The sequence below is a fragment of the Cherax quadricarinatus genome, chromosome 83 (assembly GCF_038502225.1).
Source record: "Cherax quadricarinatus isolate ZL_2023a chromosome 83, ASM3850222v1, whole genome shotgun sequence".
Lineage (NCBI taxonomy): Eukaryota > Metazoa > Arthropoda > Malacostraca > Decapoda > Parastacidae > Cherax > Cherax quadricarinatus.
This window is the reverse complement of record NC_091374.1, coordinates 2,826,512-2,845,125: the sequence shown is the minus strand read 5'-3', so window position 1 is coordinate 2,845,125 and position 18,614 is coordinate 2,826,512. Positions and strand designations below refer to the sequence as shown.

The window sequence follows — 18,614 nt, the reverse complement described above, 5'->3', positions numbered from 1 at the left end:
ATATGAACTGAGTAATATTTTCTTAAGAATTTTTATTAAGGAAGCCTTTTTATATTTGGCTATGAAATAGTGACTTTTAGTAGATAAAATTCTTAGCTTAGGTGTATCATTCTTTCATTATTAATGAGAATTTTATTAATTATTATTTTTTAGTGCTTATGTATAATATTCCCAAATCATGTGTTATGTGAATTCTCTTAACAGCCTTTCGGAACGGATGGTTGATAAAGACGCCAATTAAATCATTTGCGGTGTATGCTGCCACAGCCACGGAGAAAGCAGAGTGGATGGCACATATTAACAAGTGTGTCACTGACCTACTACGCAAGAGTTAGTATCTGATGTAATGGTTGTGCTAATCTGTGGTTCTGCTAGCAGTGCTTCTCTGTGGTTCTGCTAGCAGTGCTTCTCTGTAGTTCTGCTAGCAGTGCTTCTCTGTGGTTCTGCTAGCAGTGCTTCTCTGTGGTTCTGCTAGCAGTGCTTCTCTGTAGTTCTGCTAGCAGTGCTTCTCTGTAGTTCTGCTAGCAGTGCTTCTCTGTAGTTCTGCTAGCAGTGCTTCTCTGTGATTCTGCTAGCAATGCTTCTCTGTGGTTCTGCTAGCAGTTCTTCTCTGTGGTTCTACTAGCAGTGCTTCTCTGTGGTTCTGCTAGCAGTGCTTCTCTGTGGTTCTACTAGCAGTTCTTCTCTGTGGTTCTGCTAGCAGTGCTTCTCTGTGGTTCTGCTAGCAGTGCTTCTCTGTGGTTCTGCTAGCAGTGCTTCTCTGTGATTCTGCTAGCAATGCTTCTCTGTGGTTCTGCTAGCAGTTCTTCTCTGTGGTTCTACTAGCAGTGCTTCTCTGTGGTTCTGCTAGCAGTGCTTCTCTGTGGTTCTACTAGCAGTTCTTCTCTGTGGTTCTGCTAGCAGTGCTTCTCTGTGGTTCTGCTAGCAGTGCTTCTCTGTAGTTCTGCTAGCAGTGCTTCTCTGTGATTCTGCTAGCAATGCTTCTCTGTGGTTCTGCTAGCAGTTCTTCTCTGTGGTTCTACTAGCAGTGCTTCTCTGTGGTTCTGCTAGCAGTGCTTCTCTGTGGTTCTACTAGCAGTTCTTCTCTGTGGTTCTGCTAGCAGTGCTTCTCTGTGGTTCTGCTAGCAGTGCTTCTCTGTGGTTCTGCTAGCAGTGCTTCTCTGTGGTTCTACTAGCAGTTCTTCTCTGTGGTTCTACTAGCAGTTCTTCTCTGTGGTTCTGCTAGCAGTGCTTCTCTGTGGTTCTACTAGCAGTTCTTCTCTGTGGTTCTACTAGCAGTGCTTCTCTGTGGTTCTGCTAGCAGTTCTTCTCTGTGGTTCTACTAGCAGTGCTTCTCTGTGGTTCTACTAGCAGTTCTCTGTGGTTCTGCTAGCAGTGCTTCTCTGTGGTTCTACTAGCAGTTCTCTGTGGTTCTACTAGCAGTGCTTCTCTGTGGTTCTACTAGCAGTTCTCTGTGGTTCTGCTAGCAGTGCTTCTCTGTGGTTCTACTAGCAGTTCTCTGTGGTTCTACTAGCAGTTCTTCTCTGTGGTTCTACTAGCAGTGCTTCTCTGTGGTTCTACTAGCAGTGCTTCTCTGTGGTTCTACTAGCAGTGCTTCTCTGTGGTTCTACTAGCAGTGCTTCTCTGTGGTTCTACTAGCAGTGCTTCTCTGTGGTTCTACTAGCAGTGCTTCTCTGTGGTTCTGCTAGCAGTTCTTCTCTGTGGTTCTGCTAGCAGTGCTTCTCTGTGGTTCTACTAGCAGTTCTCTGTGGTTCTGCTAGCAGTGCTTCTCTGTGGTTCTACTAGCAGTTCTCTGTGGTTCTACTAGCAGTGCTTCTCTGTGGTTCTACTAGCAGTTCTCTGTGGTTCTGCTAGCAGTGCTTCTCTGTGGTTCTACTAGCAGTTCTCTGTGGTTCTACTAGCAGTTCTTCTCTGTGGTTCTACTAGCAGTGCTTCTCTGTGGTTCTACTAGCAGTGCTTCTCTGTGGTTCTACTAGCAGTGCTTCTCTGTGGTTCTACTAGCAGTGCTTCTCTGTGGTTCTACTAGCAGTGCTTCTCTGTGGTTCTACTAGCAGTGCTTCTCTGTGGTTCTGCTAGCAGTTCTTCTTTGTGGTTCTGCTAGCAGTTCTTCTCTGTGGTTCTGCTAGCAGAGGGGATTTCACGAGGGGATGTTGTTTACATTTTTCATATTTTACCACAGTAGTTGTATTGAAAATGCAGTTTTATATTTTTAATGGTGCATTACTATTGTTAAAATTGGAATGAAATTTCAAAAAACCATTGGGTTTCAAAATTCAGTTTTAGAAAAGTTAAAGAAGTATTGCAAAAGCATACACATTGGACCCTCGGTTACCCGCCGTTCTTGTTATCGGCTAACTTGGTAATCGGCTGGCTTTTCGGCTCCCGGTGATCAGCTGTTATTTCAGTGATTAGACATTTCGGACGCGTCCGTCCGCCAGCTGGGGCCGCTTGTGCATTAGTTTGGCTGTCTCTCTCGGTGCATGAGGAAGCTTCTGCTCATACATCCAAACATTTCACTTGTTTTCCATGTTTTTTGTGGGTTTTTTGCAGTGCAACTGCAACATAAGTAACCATGGCTCCAAAGAAACTTGCTAGTAAAGTTCCTGTGGTAAAGAAAGCAAGAAACACCATGGAATTTAAGTGTGAAGTGTAGCAGGCATGGAGGGAGTGTAGCAGGCATGCAGGAGCTGTAGCAAGCATGCAGGGAGTGTAGCAGGCATGCAGGGAGTGTAGCAGGCATGCAGGGAGTGTAGCAAGCATACAGGGAGTGTAGCAGGCATGCAGGGAGTGTAGCAGGCATGCAGGGAGTGTAGCAGGCATGCAGGGAGTGTAGCAAGCATACAGGGAGTGTAGCAGGCATGCAGGGAGTGTAGCAGACATGCAGGAACTGTAGCAAGCATGCAGGGAGTGTAGCAGGCATACAGGGAGTGTAGTGGGCATGCAGGGAGTGTAGTAGGCATGCAGGAAGTGTAGCAGACATGTATGAAGTGTAGCAGACATGCAGGGAGTGTAGCAGGCATACAGGGAGTGTAGCAGGCATGCAGGAAGTGTAACAGGCATTCCAGAAGCCAGCATTAGTCTTCAGTAAAGGTATGTAATTCTGATTTAATTGTTAAAAAATGACTTTCTTGTGAATATTTTTGTCCAGAACAGATCAATTGTATTTACATTAATTCTCATGGGAAATATTATTTTGGTTTTAGGCCAAGCTTCTGGAATGGATTACGGTCGATAACCGAGGGTTCACTGTACAGCCTCTCCTCACTTAGTGACATGCTCATTTACCGACGACTCGGACACGATGGGTTCTCTGACCAGTATACATACCTAATTAATGTATATTAGAGCTGATTTCCTTTATTCTGTTTATTACAATATAGAGTACAGTCTCTCCTTAATAATGATGGAGTTCTGTTTCTAAGAATAGATCAGTAAATGAATTGGTCATTAAGTGAGGAGCATGCTATACTGGTAGTGAGTTTGTGTCAACCATCTTTAGATGTTGTTTTAATGTCACCTTTGCACCATTTATAACATTTTTAGTATATTTTTAAATGTTTATACAGTAGTGTAGCGTACATTGTAATAAATAGAATAGAGGAAATCAACTCTAATACACAATACTTAGGTATGCATAATGGTCAGAGAGCTGGTCATAAGTCCGAGCAGTCATTAAGTGAGGAGAGACTGTACACTACTGTAAAAACATTTAAAAATATACTAAAATTCTTATAAATGGTGCAAAGGTGACGTTAAAATAACATCAGAGATGGTTGACACAAACCCATTACTATTATAGTATGCTCCTTGCTTAGCGACGAATTCATGTACTGACTTGGTCTTGGGAACAGAACTACATCGTTAAGTGAGGAGAGGAACCTCCACTCACGAGTTTAATCCGTTCCGTGACCTTGCTCGCATCTGGATTTACTCATTTGCAGAGTCACTTTTCCTCATTTAACCCTTAAACGGTCCAAACAGATCGACGTACAAATTCGTAGTGCTACAAAAGTAGATCTACTTTTTTTTACATATTTTCAAATATAACAAAAAAAAAATGTAGATAAAAGTTTTTTTTACACGTTTTCAAACGTAAAACAAAAAAGAAGATCTACATTTTTTTACATACTTTCAGATGTTGAAAAAACGTATATATACGTTTGGACCATTTAAGGGTTAAATTAATTGAAATGCAATTAATTCGTTCCAGTGGAATTCTGTACTTCAATAATTTCCCTAACATCAACTTTATGGCTTATTTATCTATCACAATTCATCTAATATGACATAATAAACAATATAAATAACACAGAAACCTGATATATACTCTAGAATGAATAAAATACTATGTCATTTATGTAGTGGTATCCTCCGCGGACGAGAGTTTGTCTGGAGACCGGACAAAATATTTTTTTTTTTATTATTATCACACTGGCCGATTCCCACCAAGGCAGGGTGGCCCGAAAAAGAAAAACTTTCACCATCATTCACTCCATCACTGTCTTGCCAGAAGGGTGCTTTACACTACAGTTTTTAAACTGCAACATTAACACCCCTCCTTCAGAGTGCAGGCACTGTACTTCCCATCTCCAGGACTCAAGTCCGGCCTGCCGGTTTCCCTGAACCCCTTCATAAAAGTTACTTTGCTCACACTCCAACAGCACGTCAAGTATTAAAAACCATTTGTCTCCATTCACTCCTATCAAACACGCTCACGCATGCCTGCTGGAAGTCCAAGCCCCTCGCACACAAAACCTCCTTTACCCCCTCCCTCCAACCTTTCCTAGGCCGACCCCTACCCCGCCTTCCTTCCACTACAGACTGATACACTCTTGAAGTTATTCTGTTTCGCTCCATTCTCTCCACATGTCCGAACCACCTCAACAACCCCTCCTCAGCCCTCTGGACAACAGTTTTGGTAATCCCGCACCTCCTCCTAACTTCCAAACTACGAATTCTCTGCATTATATTCACACCACACATTGCCCTCAGACATGACATCTCCACTGCCTCCAGCCTTCTCCTCGCTGCAACATTCATCACCCATGCTTCACACCCATATAAGAGCGTTGGTAAAACTATACTCTCATACATTCCCCTCTTTGCCTCCAAGGACAAAGTTCTTTGTCTCCACAGACTCCTAAGTGCACCACTCACTCTTTTTCCCTCATCAATTCTATGATTCACCTCATCTTTCATAGACCCATCCGCTGACACGTCCACTCCCAAATATCTGAATACATTCACCTCCTCCATACTCTCTCCCTCCAATCTGATATTCAATCTTTCATCACCTAATCTTTTTGTTATCCTCATAACAAAATACTCCTTGAATAATTTCGCTGATATCATCTATACGGCTTATTTATCTATCACAATTCATCGTATATGACGTAATAAACAATATGAATAACATAGAAACCTGATATATACTCTAGAATGAATAAAATATGTCATTATATATACAGGTGGAAGCGGCCACAACCGCTCCTGCTTTGTTGTGGTAAACACTGTGACGGCCTTTTGAAGCCATCTATTATAATTATTATTATTATATGTATTATATAGTTCATTATTATTATATTATTATATGTATATTATTTATGTATTATTATTATTATTATTATTATATTATAAATAATTTTATTTTTATTCACACAAAAAAATAGAAGATTTACTGTTATGCAGACTAATGCATTATTGTAATAATTGTATAAATAATGTCAACCCATTCACGACTGCATATTGGAATGGACAGTGATGTCATTTGTTTACTCTTGAACATCACCAAAGAATTGAACATTTCTGCTCAATTTCAAGGTACTTTTCATCATGAAACCAATCAAAATGATATCTATTTCTGTAATATATCTTCCATTCTATCAAATGAGACCAAAGAAACGAGAAAACAGCCATAAAAACCATACGAAAATACTGCTAAGGGGTGGCTAATTGCTGAGAAGTGAACTCCATTATTTATGGTCCGATTTCTTTTATTTTTGGTGTATGTTAAGAAGCATCTTTCCTTCATACATGGCCCAAGTTTCAGTAAGATAGTTCAACAAACAAACGAGATCCAATTCCCTAGATCAAGAGCAAGAGCCCCCTCACCAGCGTCAAGGAACCTCCCTTGAGGCCCGCTCGTTTATGGAAATTTCGCTCGCGTATGGAAGCAAAAAATCGACCAATCAATTGCTCGTATTTGGAAAAACTCGCACGTGGATGTGCTCACAAGTAGAGGTTCCACTGTATTAGAAATATTATGATTAACCATAAAAAAAATACCACATGGGAAATAAGAAAATAAAGCCTGAGAACTTTCGTGAAGATGATGTGTGTGTAAGTACATAAAAGCACTCAGGTTTTATTTCGTGTTTTCACACTGATATTTTTTTTATTATTTGTAATCACACATTTTATTGCACTTTCTTCCATGATTAACTATATCTAATTATATTTTGACTGGAGAGTAAAATTATAATTGACAATGTATCATTGATGTATAATTTATTGCATGACATTAAAATTGCAAAAACCTGCCAACAGGTGGCAAGAAAGCGGCCGAGAAGCACGCTGCTGTGTGGGTGCCAGACAGTGAAACACAAGTGTGCATGCACTGCAAGAAAACACAGTTCACGTTAATAAACAGGAGGGTACGTATCGAGAAAGAGACAGGGTAAGCGTGGCGCGGGCTGAGCTGGGTAGGCCTACGCCACTAGGTGTCAGCACCATAGTGGCATGAAATATGAACCCAGCTGGGCATACATACGTAGATATTATAGCTACTTAACGTATTTTCTGTCATGTGAGGCATGCTTTTTTTTTCCAAATAAAAAACTTGGAAAAATCATCCTGCACCTTATATGGTCAGGATCAAGGGTAGGCTTTGAGTTGTGCTTTAGCAGTTGTTTATTAACGTTATGTTGCAGCTGTTTGAAAACATCGTGCCAGCAAGCAGCCCACTTGTGCACCTCATATGCGGAAAATATGGTAATTTGTGTTATTTTAGGCAGTGCTGAATATGATCATTCATATTAGAAATTTTTAATTTTATTGGAAGTTATTTTGAAATAGTTTACATTTTGAGCATATCATCATTCCTTAAAAATAAAAGGCATATATTTTCAAAGTATATTTTTTAGTAAATTGCTGTTCTTCAATGCAGATAATATAATACAGTGGACCCCCGCTTTACGATCACCTCCCAATGCGACCAATTATGTAAGTGTATTTATGTAAGTGCATTTGTACGTGTATGTTTGGGAATTCTGAAATGGACTAATCTAATTCACAATATTCCTTATGGGAACAAATTCATTCAGTACTGGCACCTGAACATACTTCTGGAATGAAATAATATCGTAAACCGGGGGTCCACTGTACAATGGTACCTCGGGATACGAATTTATTTCGTTCCAGAAGGCTGTTTGGGTGCTGATACCGAACGAATTTGTTCCCATAAGGAATAATGTAAATTAGATTAATGTTTCAGATTCCCAAAAATACACTTACAAAAGCACTTGCATAAATACACTTACATAATTGTTCGTATCCTGTGGTACCACTGTACTATGTTATTAAGTTTGACTCTCTCTACTGTTACCATAATGGTTGATGAACTCAAATTAAGTTGTAATAAACAACTGTCAGTGAATAAACAGAAGAGTGTATGAGGAGCTCTAACCACGGTCCATAAATTGACAGTCCGAGCCCGGGTTAGCCTAGATGATAGAGAGTCAGACTGTAAATTTACAGAACTGCAGTTTGAGCCCCTCGTCCACCCTTCTGTTCATTTATAATGGTTAATGTTTAACTATGTGCTGTGAACATTCACAATCAACCCAAAAAAAAAACTGTCATATATTTTGAGTTTTTTCTTTAGTATTTTGTGAAAAAGGCAAGAGCAGTATAGTATATTGTAGGAGGATCCTGCATGTGCTATCTTAGTAAGGGCAGACACTTGCAGTAATTTCTCAATTTTAATGAACTGATGGGAAAGAGGATGAGCAGGTGGCCAGTCACAACAATTATCATGGACACAGATAAGGTTGCTTTGCCATGATCAAAAAAATAACAGACAATTATGTAACTGACAGAAGTCTTTTAAGTACAGTAGTACATTGAATCTTTGTTGATGATGTTTTGCCCACCTAGGGAGCTTTGTCAAGTCACTAACAGATGTTTGTAACTTAATGAGGATGCCCCATGAGTGAAACATTATTAACAAAAGTTCCATATAACTGGGCTTGTCTCCATACAGTAAGTCTTCGACTTAAAAACACGTTGAAATCTTCTGTATTGTCTAAAATATCATTATTATACACATTTCAGGAGATATCCAATGTGTTTGTAAGTCGAGGAATTACTGCTACGGTGTAGATATCTGGTACCGTTACTTACCTATGTCCCATCTTCAGTGAGTTAAGTGAATCAGGGAGTGTGACAGACATACACAGTAGCTATTGATTATTTAAAATCACTGAATGACCCTAATGGGTTTAACTTTATATATAAACAGCCATCTCCTGTCAAGGCAGGGTGACCCAAGAAGATAACACATTCACCGTCATTCAGTCATTTCCTGTCTTTCATTACCAGATGTAAAAAGAAGTGGGCTTGTATCATAATCAGACTTCCCTCTTGACTACAGCATTATAATGTTGATTTTTCACTAGCACTGAATGACTCATATTGGTTTAACTTTTTTTGTGTGTTCATGAGAATATCATGATATAAATTATCGAGGACCAACTTTAAATGGCCATATTGTTATAGCATCACTGCCGCAAGTGTGGGAAAGTTGTTTGTGGGCCGTGCTCCAGTAAGAAGGTGATTCTCACTCACCAGTCGAACAAACCCCTCCGTGTGTGCCTTACCTGCCATGATGAAATATCTTCGTCGCAATCACAGACTGGCAATTCAACACCTGTTAATTCAAGTAAGTTTAGTAATACTGTATCATAAACTAATATTATGCTCTAACTTTAGTTAGTTGGGTACTAATGCTTGGGAATGGTTGCTCTTATATCACCATACTTATTACTCATTTAGTTATAGACACCTATACACATGTTATCCTTTCTTTTAACATGTATATGGTAGTGTTATTCTTACAAGTAGTTATAGTATTGCTTTTAATAATGGAGACTGTACGTTATTGGGAATATGAATGAGGAGAATTTTATCTAAAGTTTTCAATTTAATAGCATGCTTTAATTAAAGGCGCAGTAGGTTCTTTGCAGTGGCCTTACGTTGTTAATTTCTTTTTGCTGCCTTTGCTTAAAATGCTTTATGACAGTGTGGTGGCTTGTATGGTCTACAGTGGCAGGTAGGATGGATGACATCTTCTCAGAACCAGCATGTGAAGAAAGGGACAAAGAATCTGGTGATGATGATGATGATGATGAGGATGATGATATGACCATTGTCTTGATGGAGGAACCATTTGAAAACACAAACCCCATGCCTCCACCTCGACGCCCAAGTCGTGGGCGCACCTTGGAGGAGGCTTCCGTGGGAGAGAGCAAGGAGGCTGACCTCATTGATATAAATTGTGATCTGTTTGGGAAGCCCTCGGAGGATCTAGACGACGATGCTCCTCCTCCTACCCTTTGGTGGGACGATATTGGTATGGTGCACTCAAAACAGTATCGGTGAAAGTGTACTGTACTGTCTCTTAGGTGTCGGTTATATCTTCTGGATGGAGAACAATCCAAGTCATTTTGATTTTTGTGTTCTTGTGTTTGGTACTGTAGCTGACTGGCACTTTGTGAGATTGGTTATTCTCAAATTGTGTTGTACATCATGACTGGGATTAATTGTGGGCATGTGACACTGTTGTTGTCTTTGTTTATTTCATATTTGCTAGATTTGAATACTGTACTGTAATAGCCATCTTCTTTTTCCATATCTTCTGTGGTTGTCTAATTTTATTGCATCACCTAAATGTATTTAATCATTGGTGTTTTACTATAGTACTTTGTTAACCTCTTCTTGAACTCTTAATAGTGTATTTATTCACCAGTTAATTTTCATGCCATACCTGATATTTCCCAACAAAGCAATATGATCATAGCAAAAAACCCTTCACCATCATTTTTTTTCCTTATTTGGCTTTCCAGAATTGCATGGCTGTCACTATTCAAAAGATCCTTCAAACTGCAACATTTACTGTATATTTTTTTCTTTTCCTTCCTGCTTAGAGTATTGCTTTGGAAAGTTGCTATCATGCACTTGTTGCTCATTTTTAGATGTAGGTAGCATCATTTATGATATGATTACAGTAGTTTTGAAATACTGTATATATACTGGGGGATCCTCAACCTATGAATGCTGTAGGTCACAAATATCCACACTTAGAATTAGTTAAGTTTATGCTTAACAAAGACAAAAGCAGTTTGGACACTATTTAGACAATACTTCACTTTGGAGACTAAGCTTCTTTATGTCTTGCTCTCCAAGTGGAATGTCTGAAGAAAATGTCCTAACTGCTTGTGTATCTGCTTAACAATTTCTGTATTTTATACCTCACGTCTAAAATTGTACGACCGCCAATGCGCAGTGACGATCAAGTGGAAAATGTGACCATCCTCTATACTGTTACTTTCTATATGAATGTTGGTTCTGTATTACAAACAATTCTTGCAAGTTGAAACACCAGGAATGCAACTCTTATATAATTTGGTGACTCCCTGTGTAGGGCACCTTTATGTTGGATCTCTTCTGATTGAAGTGTCTCCTATACTTTTTTAGTGTTAGTGGAAAACTTTTGAACTCTTAACTTATTAATTTTCTTTCTTGTGAAATTTTAAGAGTTTTTATAAAAATTTAGATGAGATGTGTTTTGTACTCTTTTTGTATTGTTATTATTGTTATTATGCTTTCGTTGTTCTATCAGAAATGTTCTATTGTTCATATATTTTTTCTTGTATCATTTAAAGTGATTATGTGTGAGTGAGGTGAAAGTATTGAATGATGATGAAAGTATTTTCTTTTTGGGGATTTTCTTTTTAGGTCACCCTGCCTCGGTGGGAGACGGCCAACTTGTTAAAAAAGAAAAAATCCATTTCACTGTCTTTGTTTTTAATCAGCAAATTATGTTGATTATTTTGAGTTTCAGTTTCGTAGAACTCCAGAGTGATGAGTAGATTTAAAAAAAACTTCTTCGACATTCACAAAGTAATTTATCAGCACCATCTACTGTATACAATTGTGAAAGTATATTTATACTTTGTGATAAGCCTGGAAAGTGACCCACTATGAACCTGGCATGTGTGTTAGGCTTTAGCAACACTTCAAAAAATATCACTGGAAATACTGTAATTTTTAATTATCTTCATAAGCATGGAAGTAAATTTATGCATGTGGAATACATTTATTTTAATGCTTTAAATATATTTTTGTGGCATAGGTTACATTTGTGGCTGGGTTTTACCTCTTTTTTTTTTTTCATTACAAAAACTATTGTAGAAGGCTAGTGCATGCTACACTATTTTACTTTCTAATTTTGCAGACATGAAGGAGCCAGGTTCTGAGGGCAAATACGAAGCAGGTTAGTTTATGTAAATCCTGTATGTAATTATCACGAACAAGCGATACAAGATGCAAAACAACCATGGGGGAGTTGAATGTTACCTCTAGGCCTTTTGTGTTACAATCAACACATCAGAAGCTTGCAAAGTTGCAGATATAGAATGGGAAATCCAGGAAGGTCCATTCATGGATTTCCTACACTATTTCTGCAACATTTCAAACTCCTGATGATGTGTTAATCATAACATGAAAAGCCTAGAGCTAACATTCAACTCCTCCTGTAGTTGTTTTGCATGTAAATCCTGCTTAAAAGTGACTTGGCAATCTGGCTTTGTTGGGGTTACATTATTGTTGTTATCGTTGTAGGTGGTGGTGGTAATAATGCATGCATGCTCTATTTTGCTGCCTCTTGTCTTTCACAGGCTTAGGGGATCCAGCGACTGATAGCCACAATGAAGGTTAGTTCTTGGGCTAATTCTTTTCAAAATAAAGTTGAAATATGACTTATTTTTTATCCCCTTGTTTTTTACCTTGTCACATTAAGGTTGATGGGAGCCTTGTGCATGCATTATTTTCATTTTTGATTTTACAGACCCAAAGGGGCAAGTTTTTTATGACAGCATTCAAGAAGGTAAGATTTTGAAAAGCTTATTTAACCTCTTATTTAGAATGCTGAATTTAAAAATTATAATTATTTGGGATTTTATAGTTTTTGAGTGCCTGTTCTTACAAGAAATTCACAGGTGTAAAAGTTTTGCATGCTTTACTGTTCTTGGTTTTCCAGACATGAAGAATCCAGTTTCTGATAGCAGTAAAGAGGAAGGTAATGGCTTGATTTTTAGTTTATGATGTCCATTTTGTTTATTAAGCATCTGTCAATAGATTTTCAGTTTCAGTGCAAATAAAACTACATTACTGTTTTTTTTTTTATTTTACACACTGCCTGACTTCCACTGAGGTAGTGTGACCCAAAAAAAGAAGGAAGAAAATTTCTTCTATTTACATTTAGTAATTTATACAGAAGGGGTTATTAGCTCCTTGGTCCCAGCATTTTAGTCGCCTCTTACGACACACCTGATACGGAGGAAGGCTTCTTCTCCACTTCTCCTTAGAGATACAGTGGACCCCCGCATACCGATTTTAATCCGTGCAAGAGGGCTCATTGGTATGCGAAATAATCGGTATGCGAATGAATTTTCCCCATAAGAAATAATGGAAATCAAATTAATCCGTGCAAGACACCCAAAAGTATGAAAAAAAAATTTTTACCACATGAAATATACATTTTCCTACACACAAAGAGAAGGATACATGCACAATAGTAGAGTAGTACATGCACGGTATATATTGTGCATGTACTAGTCTACTAAATGAAGAATAAATGACACTTACCTTTATTGAAGATGCAGCAATGACTGATGAGACACTGTGTCCTGGGAGTGCCTTTTCCTCCTGAGTACTGTAGGTCCTGTTTGGCATTTTCTTCCAGAACAGGCCTTATCACATTGTGTATGTCACTACGATTCTTAAATCTTTCAAACCAACCTTTGCTGGCTTTAAATTCACCAATATGAGCACTAGTTCCAGGCATTTTTCCCTGTTCACCTGGGTGTTAGTCGACTGGTGTGGGTTGCATCCTGGGAGACAAGATTAAGGACCCCAATGGAAATAAGTTAGACAGTCTTCTATGACACTGACTTTTTTGGGTTATCCTGGGTGGCAAATCCTCTGGGGTTAATTGTTTCTTGGTATATTCTCAATAAGCCACACCAACAACAGTGCTACAGCAGCAGCAGACGATGCTACAGCAGCAGCAGCAGCTGACAGTGCTACAGCAGCAGCAGACGATGCTACAGCAGCAGCAGACGATGCTACAGCAGCAGCAGCAGCTGACAGTGCTACAGCAGCAGCAGACGATGCTACAGCAGCAGCAGACGATGCTACAGCAGCAGCAGACGATGCTACAGCAGCAGCAGCAGCTGTACCACCAATAGTAGCGATGGTTGATTGGGGTTCATTATACAACCTGGCCAGCTCGGAGACACGCACTCCACTTTCATACTTATCAATGATCTTTTTCTTCATCTCTATAGTATAGTATAGTATTTCGATAATATTTCTCACCCTTTTTACCACAGGGTTGGCACTAGAAGCTTTCGTGGGGCCCATGGTCACTTATTTTCCAGATAAAATCACCAAAAACACTGTAATAATATGAAATGTTACGATTGTATGCTTGGATGCTACCGCGGAGGCTGGCTGGTAAACAATGCCACCGGCGGAACATGTGAGGCTGGCTAAGGCGCACATTGGACGCGTCTCGGACGAACAGCGGTGAGCGGGTTTTTAAGCGGTATGCGAGGCAAAATTTTTGCGATTAAAGCAAGTGGTATGCGGATTAATCGTTATGTGATGCCAACGGTATGCGGGGGTCCACTGTATATTTATATGTATATTTAAGGCAGAATATGGTTTGCTGATGTTATGAATGAAAAGAAGTTGGATGTCCTGGCTCTAAGCGAAACAAAGCTGAAGGGGGTAGGAGAGTTTCAGTGGGGGGAAATAAATGGGATTAAATCTGGAGTATCTGAGAGAGTTAGAGCAAAGGAAGGGGTAGCAGTAATGTTAAATGATCAGTTATGGAAGGAGAAAAGAGAATATGAATGTGTAAATTCGAGAATTATGTGGATTAAAGTAAAGGTTGGATGCGAGAAGTGGGTCATAATAAGCGTGTATGCACCTGGAGAAGAGAGGAATGCAGAGGAGAGAGAGAGATTTTGGGAGATGTTAAGTGAATGTATAGGAGCCTTTGAACCAAGTGAGAGAGTAATTGTGGTAGGGGATCTGAATGCTAAAGTAGGAGAAACTTTTAGAGAGGGTGTGGTAGGTAAGTTTGGGGTGCCAGGTGTAAATGATAATGGGAGCCCTTTGATTGAACTTTGTATAGAAAGGGGTTTAGTTATAGATAATACATATTTTAAGAAAAAGAGGATAAATAAGTATACACGATATGATGTAGGGCGAAATGACAGTAGTTTGTTGGATTATGTATTAGTAGATAAAAGACTGTTGAGTAGACTTCAGGATGTACATGTTTATAGAGGGGCCACAGATATATCAGATCACTTTCTAGTTGTAGCTACACTGAGAGTAAAAGGTAGATGGGATACAAGGAGAATAGAAGCATCAGGGAAGAGAGAGGTGAAGGTTTATAAACTAAAAGAGGAGGCAGTTAGGGTAAGATATAAACAGCTATTGGAGGATAGATGGGCTAATGAGAGCATAGGCAATGGGGTCGAAGAGGAATGGGGTAGGTTTAAAAATGTAGTGTTAGAGTGTTCAACAGAAGTTTGTGGTTACAGGAAAGTGGGTGCAGGAGGGAAGAGGAGCGATTGGTGGAATGATGATGTAAAGAGAGTAGTAAGGGAGAAAAAGTTAGCATATGAGAAGTTTTTACAAAGTAGAAGTGATGCAAGGAGGGAAGAGTATATGGAGAAAAAGAGAGAGGTTAAGAGAGTGGTGAAGCAATGTAAAAAGAGAGCAAATGAGAGAGTGGGTGAGCTGTTATCAACAAATTTTGTTGAAAATAAGAAAAAGTTTTGGAGTGAGATTAACAAGTTAAGGAAGCCTAGAGAACAAATGGATTTGTCAGTTAAAAATAGGAGAGGAGAGTTATTAAATGGAGAGTTAGAGGTATTGGGAAGATGGAGGGAATATTTTGAGGAATTGTTAAATGTTGATGAAGATAGGGAAGCTGTGATTTCGTGTATAGGGCAAGGAGGAATAACATCTTGTAGGAGTGAGGAAGAGCCAGTTGTGAGTGTGGGGGAAGTTCGTGAGGCAGTAGGTAAAATGAAAGGGGGTAAGGCAGCCGGAATTGATGGGATAAAGATAGAAATGTTAAAAGCAGGTGGGGATATAGTTTTGGAGTGGTTGGTGCAATTATTTAATAAATGTATGGAAGAGGGTAAGGTACCTAGGGATTGGCAGAGAGCATGCATAGTTCCTTTGTATAAAGGCAAAGGGGATAAAAGAGAGTGCAAAAATTATAGGGGGATAAGTCTGTTGAGTGTACCTGGTAAAGTGTATGGTAGAGTTATAATTGAAAGAATTAAGAGTAAGACGGAGAATAGGATAGCAGATGAACAAGGAGGCTTTAGGAAAGGTAGGGGGTGTGTGGACCAGGTGTTTACAGTGAAACATATAAGTGAACAGTATTTAGATAAGGCTAAAGAGGTCTTTGTGGCATTTATGGATTTGGAAAAGGCATATGACAGGGTGGATAGGGGGGCAATGTGGCAGATGTTGCAAGTGTATGGTGTAGGAGGTAGGTTACTGAAAGCAGTGAAGAGTTTTTACGAGGATAGTGAGGCTCAAGTTAGAGTATGTAGAAAAGAGGGAAATTTTTTCCCAGTAAAAGTAGGCCTTAGACAAGGATGTGTGATGTCACCGTGGTTGTTTAATATATTTATAGATGGGGTTGTAAGAGAAGTAAATGCGAGGGTCTTGGCAAGAGGCGTGGAGTTAAAAGATAAAGAATCACACACAGGGTGGGAGTTGTCACAGCTGCTCTTTGCTGATGACACTGTGCTCTTGGGAGATTCTGAAGAGAAGCTGCAGAGATTGGTGGATGAATTTGGTAGGGTGTGCAAAAGAAGAAAATTAAAGGTGAATACAGGAAAGAGTAAGGTTATGAGGATAACAAAAAGATTAGGTGATGAAAGATTGAATATCAGATTGGAGGGAGAGAGTATGGAGGAGGTGAACGTATTCAGATATTTGGGAGTGGACGTGTCAGCGGATGGGTCTATGAAAGATGGGGTGAATCATAGAATTGATGAGGGAAAAAGAGTGAGTGGTGCACTTAGGAGTCTGTGGAGACAGAGAACTTTGTCCTTGGAGGCAAAGAGGGGAATGTATGAGAGTATAGTTTTACCAACGCTCTTATATGGGTGTGAAGCATGGGTGATGAATGTTGCAGCGAGGAGAAGGCTGGAGGCAGTGGAGATGTCATGTCTGAGGGCAATGTGTGGTGTGAATATAATGCAGAGAATTCGTAGTTTGGAAGTTAGGAGGAGGTGCGGGATTACCAAAACTGTTGTCCAGAGGGCTGAGGAAGGGTTGTTGAGGTGGTTCGGACATGTAGAGAGAATGGAGCGAAACAGAATAACTTCAAGAGTGTATCAGTCTGTAGTGGAAGGAAGGCGGGGTAGGGGTCGGCCTAGGAAGGGTTGGAGGGAGGGGGTAAAGGAGGTTTTGTGTGCGAGGGGCTTGGACTTCCAGCAGGCATGCGTGAGCGTGTTTGATAGGAGTGAATGGAGACAAATGGTTTTTAATACTTGACGTGCTGTTGGAGTGTGAGCAAAGTAACATTTATGAAGGGATTCAGGGAAACCGGCAGGCCGGACTTGAGTCCTGGAGATGGGAAGTACAGTGCCTGCACTCTGAAGGAGGGGTGTTAATGTTGCAGTTTAAAAACTGTAGCGTAAAGCACCCTTCTGGCAAGACAGTGATGGAGTGAATGATGGTGAAAGTTTTTCTTTTTCGGGCCACCCTGCCTTGGTGGGAATCGGCCAGTGTGATAATAAAATAAAATAATAATAATGGTTACCGAGTGTGATTTTGCTCTTAATGCATCATAGTACTAATAGGATTCTAGTGTGTAGTAGGCCCTAGATATGTAAGGACTTCAACCTCTCATAAGTATTACTCTTGCATAGATCAACCTTCTCAACTTTTTAAGCTTTTTTACCTAAAACAACTCAACCTATAGTAGAGTATAAACGGTGAGTTTTAATGTCGGTTGTATTGCCTTTGTCTGCTGTGCTCTTTATCTAATGCTTTGTGTCTTGTGTTCAGAATTTATTGAAGATGTATGTCACACAAATAACCCGCACATAAAAGAGAGAAGCTTACGACGACGTTTTGGTCCGACTTGGACCATTGACAAAGTCACACTAACCAGAGGTGGAGCAGGACGGCTATATATAGGCAGGAAGAGGTGGTGGTAGTAGTAGTAGTAGTAGATCTCTTTCTGACAGACTTAGGGAGCACAAAAATAGTGTCAGGCTTGCCGACACTAACAATGCTCTTTTCTGTCACGTCAGAGATCATAGCCATCCTATTGATTGGTCTTCTGCTAAAACTGTCTTCCCTACTTCCAACTCGAACAGTCGCCGTCTAGTTGAATCCTCTCTAATACACAACTTTCCTTGTATGAACCTTAGCCCTGGCTTCGTCTCTGTAGATGCCTTCCTCTCCCACTACATTGTAAAATGCTCCAACCTTCAGAACACCCGTGACTTAACCTGAATCCTCATTTTTTCTTTTTCTTTTTCTTCTTCCTCTTCCCCTTTCCTCTTTCCTTTTCTCCTCTGGGTTGTCTTTCTTTCTCCTGTCTCGTGTTTCTGTTCCTTCATTTATTTCACCACTTCCCCTTTCACGCACCTCTGTGCACTTGCTCTCCCTCTGTGGGCATCTAGCTCTCTTGCAGTGCTCCCCTTCCTTTGTATTTGACTGGCTCGTCATCCTTATTTCCCACTTCTACCACTACCACTACTACTACCTCTTCTTCTTCTACTACTACTACAACTACTGATGAAATTAAGACATGTGCGGCATCTGGTTGTCTTTGTTGTGGACGTTTCGCCATCCAGTGGCTGGCTGGATGGCGAAACGTCTACGATGGGGATGCCCAGGTGTTGTGCATGTGTCTTGATTTCATCTTGTCGGTATTATAAACAATTCTTGTACTACTACTACTACTACTACCACCACCTCTTCCTGCCTATATATAGCCGTCCTGCTCCACCTCTGGTTAGTGTGACTTTGTCAATGGTCCAAGTCGGACCGAAACGTCGTCGTAAGCTTCTCTCTCTTTTATGTGCGGGTTATTTGTGTATCGTTCCAGTCACAGTATTGTGCCTTTTTGTTATTTATAAGATGTTTGTCCATAGAGTATTATATTGTTACAGTTTATACCATGTGGTTATTATTGTTGTGATTATGTTTAACCCTTTCAGGGTCCAAACCGTAGATCTACGTCATGAGCTCAGCTCACTCTGATAAGCTGTGAGTGGTTA

At 39.9% G+C, this 18,614-nt stretch overlaps 1 protein-coding gene across 16 annotated transcripts in view; it reads left to right on the top strand.

Moving 5' to 3' along the window:
• The window catches only part of rush (rush hour), a 57,343-nt gene that overhangs the window by 15,629 nt on the left and 23,100 nt on the right, over positions 1-18,614 (top strand). For 4 of the 16 annotated variants that reach the window (XR_008409030.2, XM_053796136.2, XM_053796137.2 and 1 more), the window contains exons 4-11: positions 205-330; positions 6,547-6,653; positions 8,776-8,938; positions 9,323-9,628; positions 11,513-11,551; positions 11,955-11,990; positions 12,125-12,163; positions 12,317-12,355. Coding sequence is in view for 13 of the 16 variants with exons in the window: in XM_053796136.2 (XP_053652111.2) it covers positions 205-330; positions 6,547-6,653; positions 8,776-8,938; positions 9,323-9,628; positions 11,513-11,551; positions 11,955-11,990; positions 12,125-12,163; positions 12,317-12,355 (855 nt within the window). In the remaining 3 variants the exon portion in view is untranslated. The remainder of the gene's footprint in view (positions 1-204; positions 331-6,546; positions 6,654-8,775; positions 8,939-9,322; positions 9,629-11,512; positions 11,552-11,954; positions 11,991-12,124; positions 12,164-12,316; positions 12,356-18,614) is intronic. The other 12 variants (XR_011394320.1, XM_053796142.2, XM_070102700.1 and 9 more) reach the window with 7 other exon arrangements.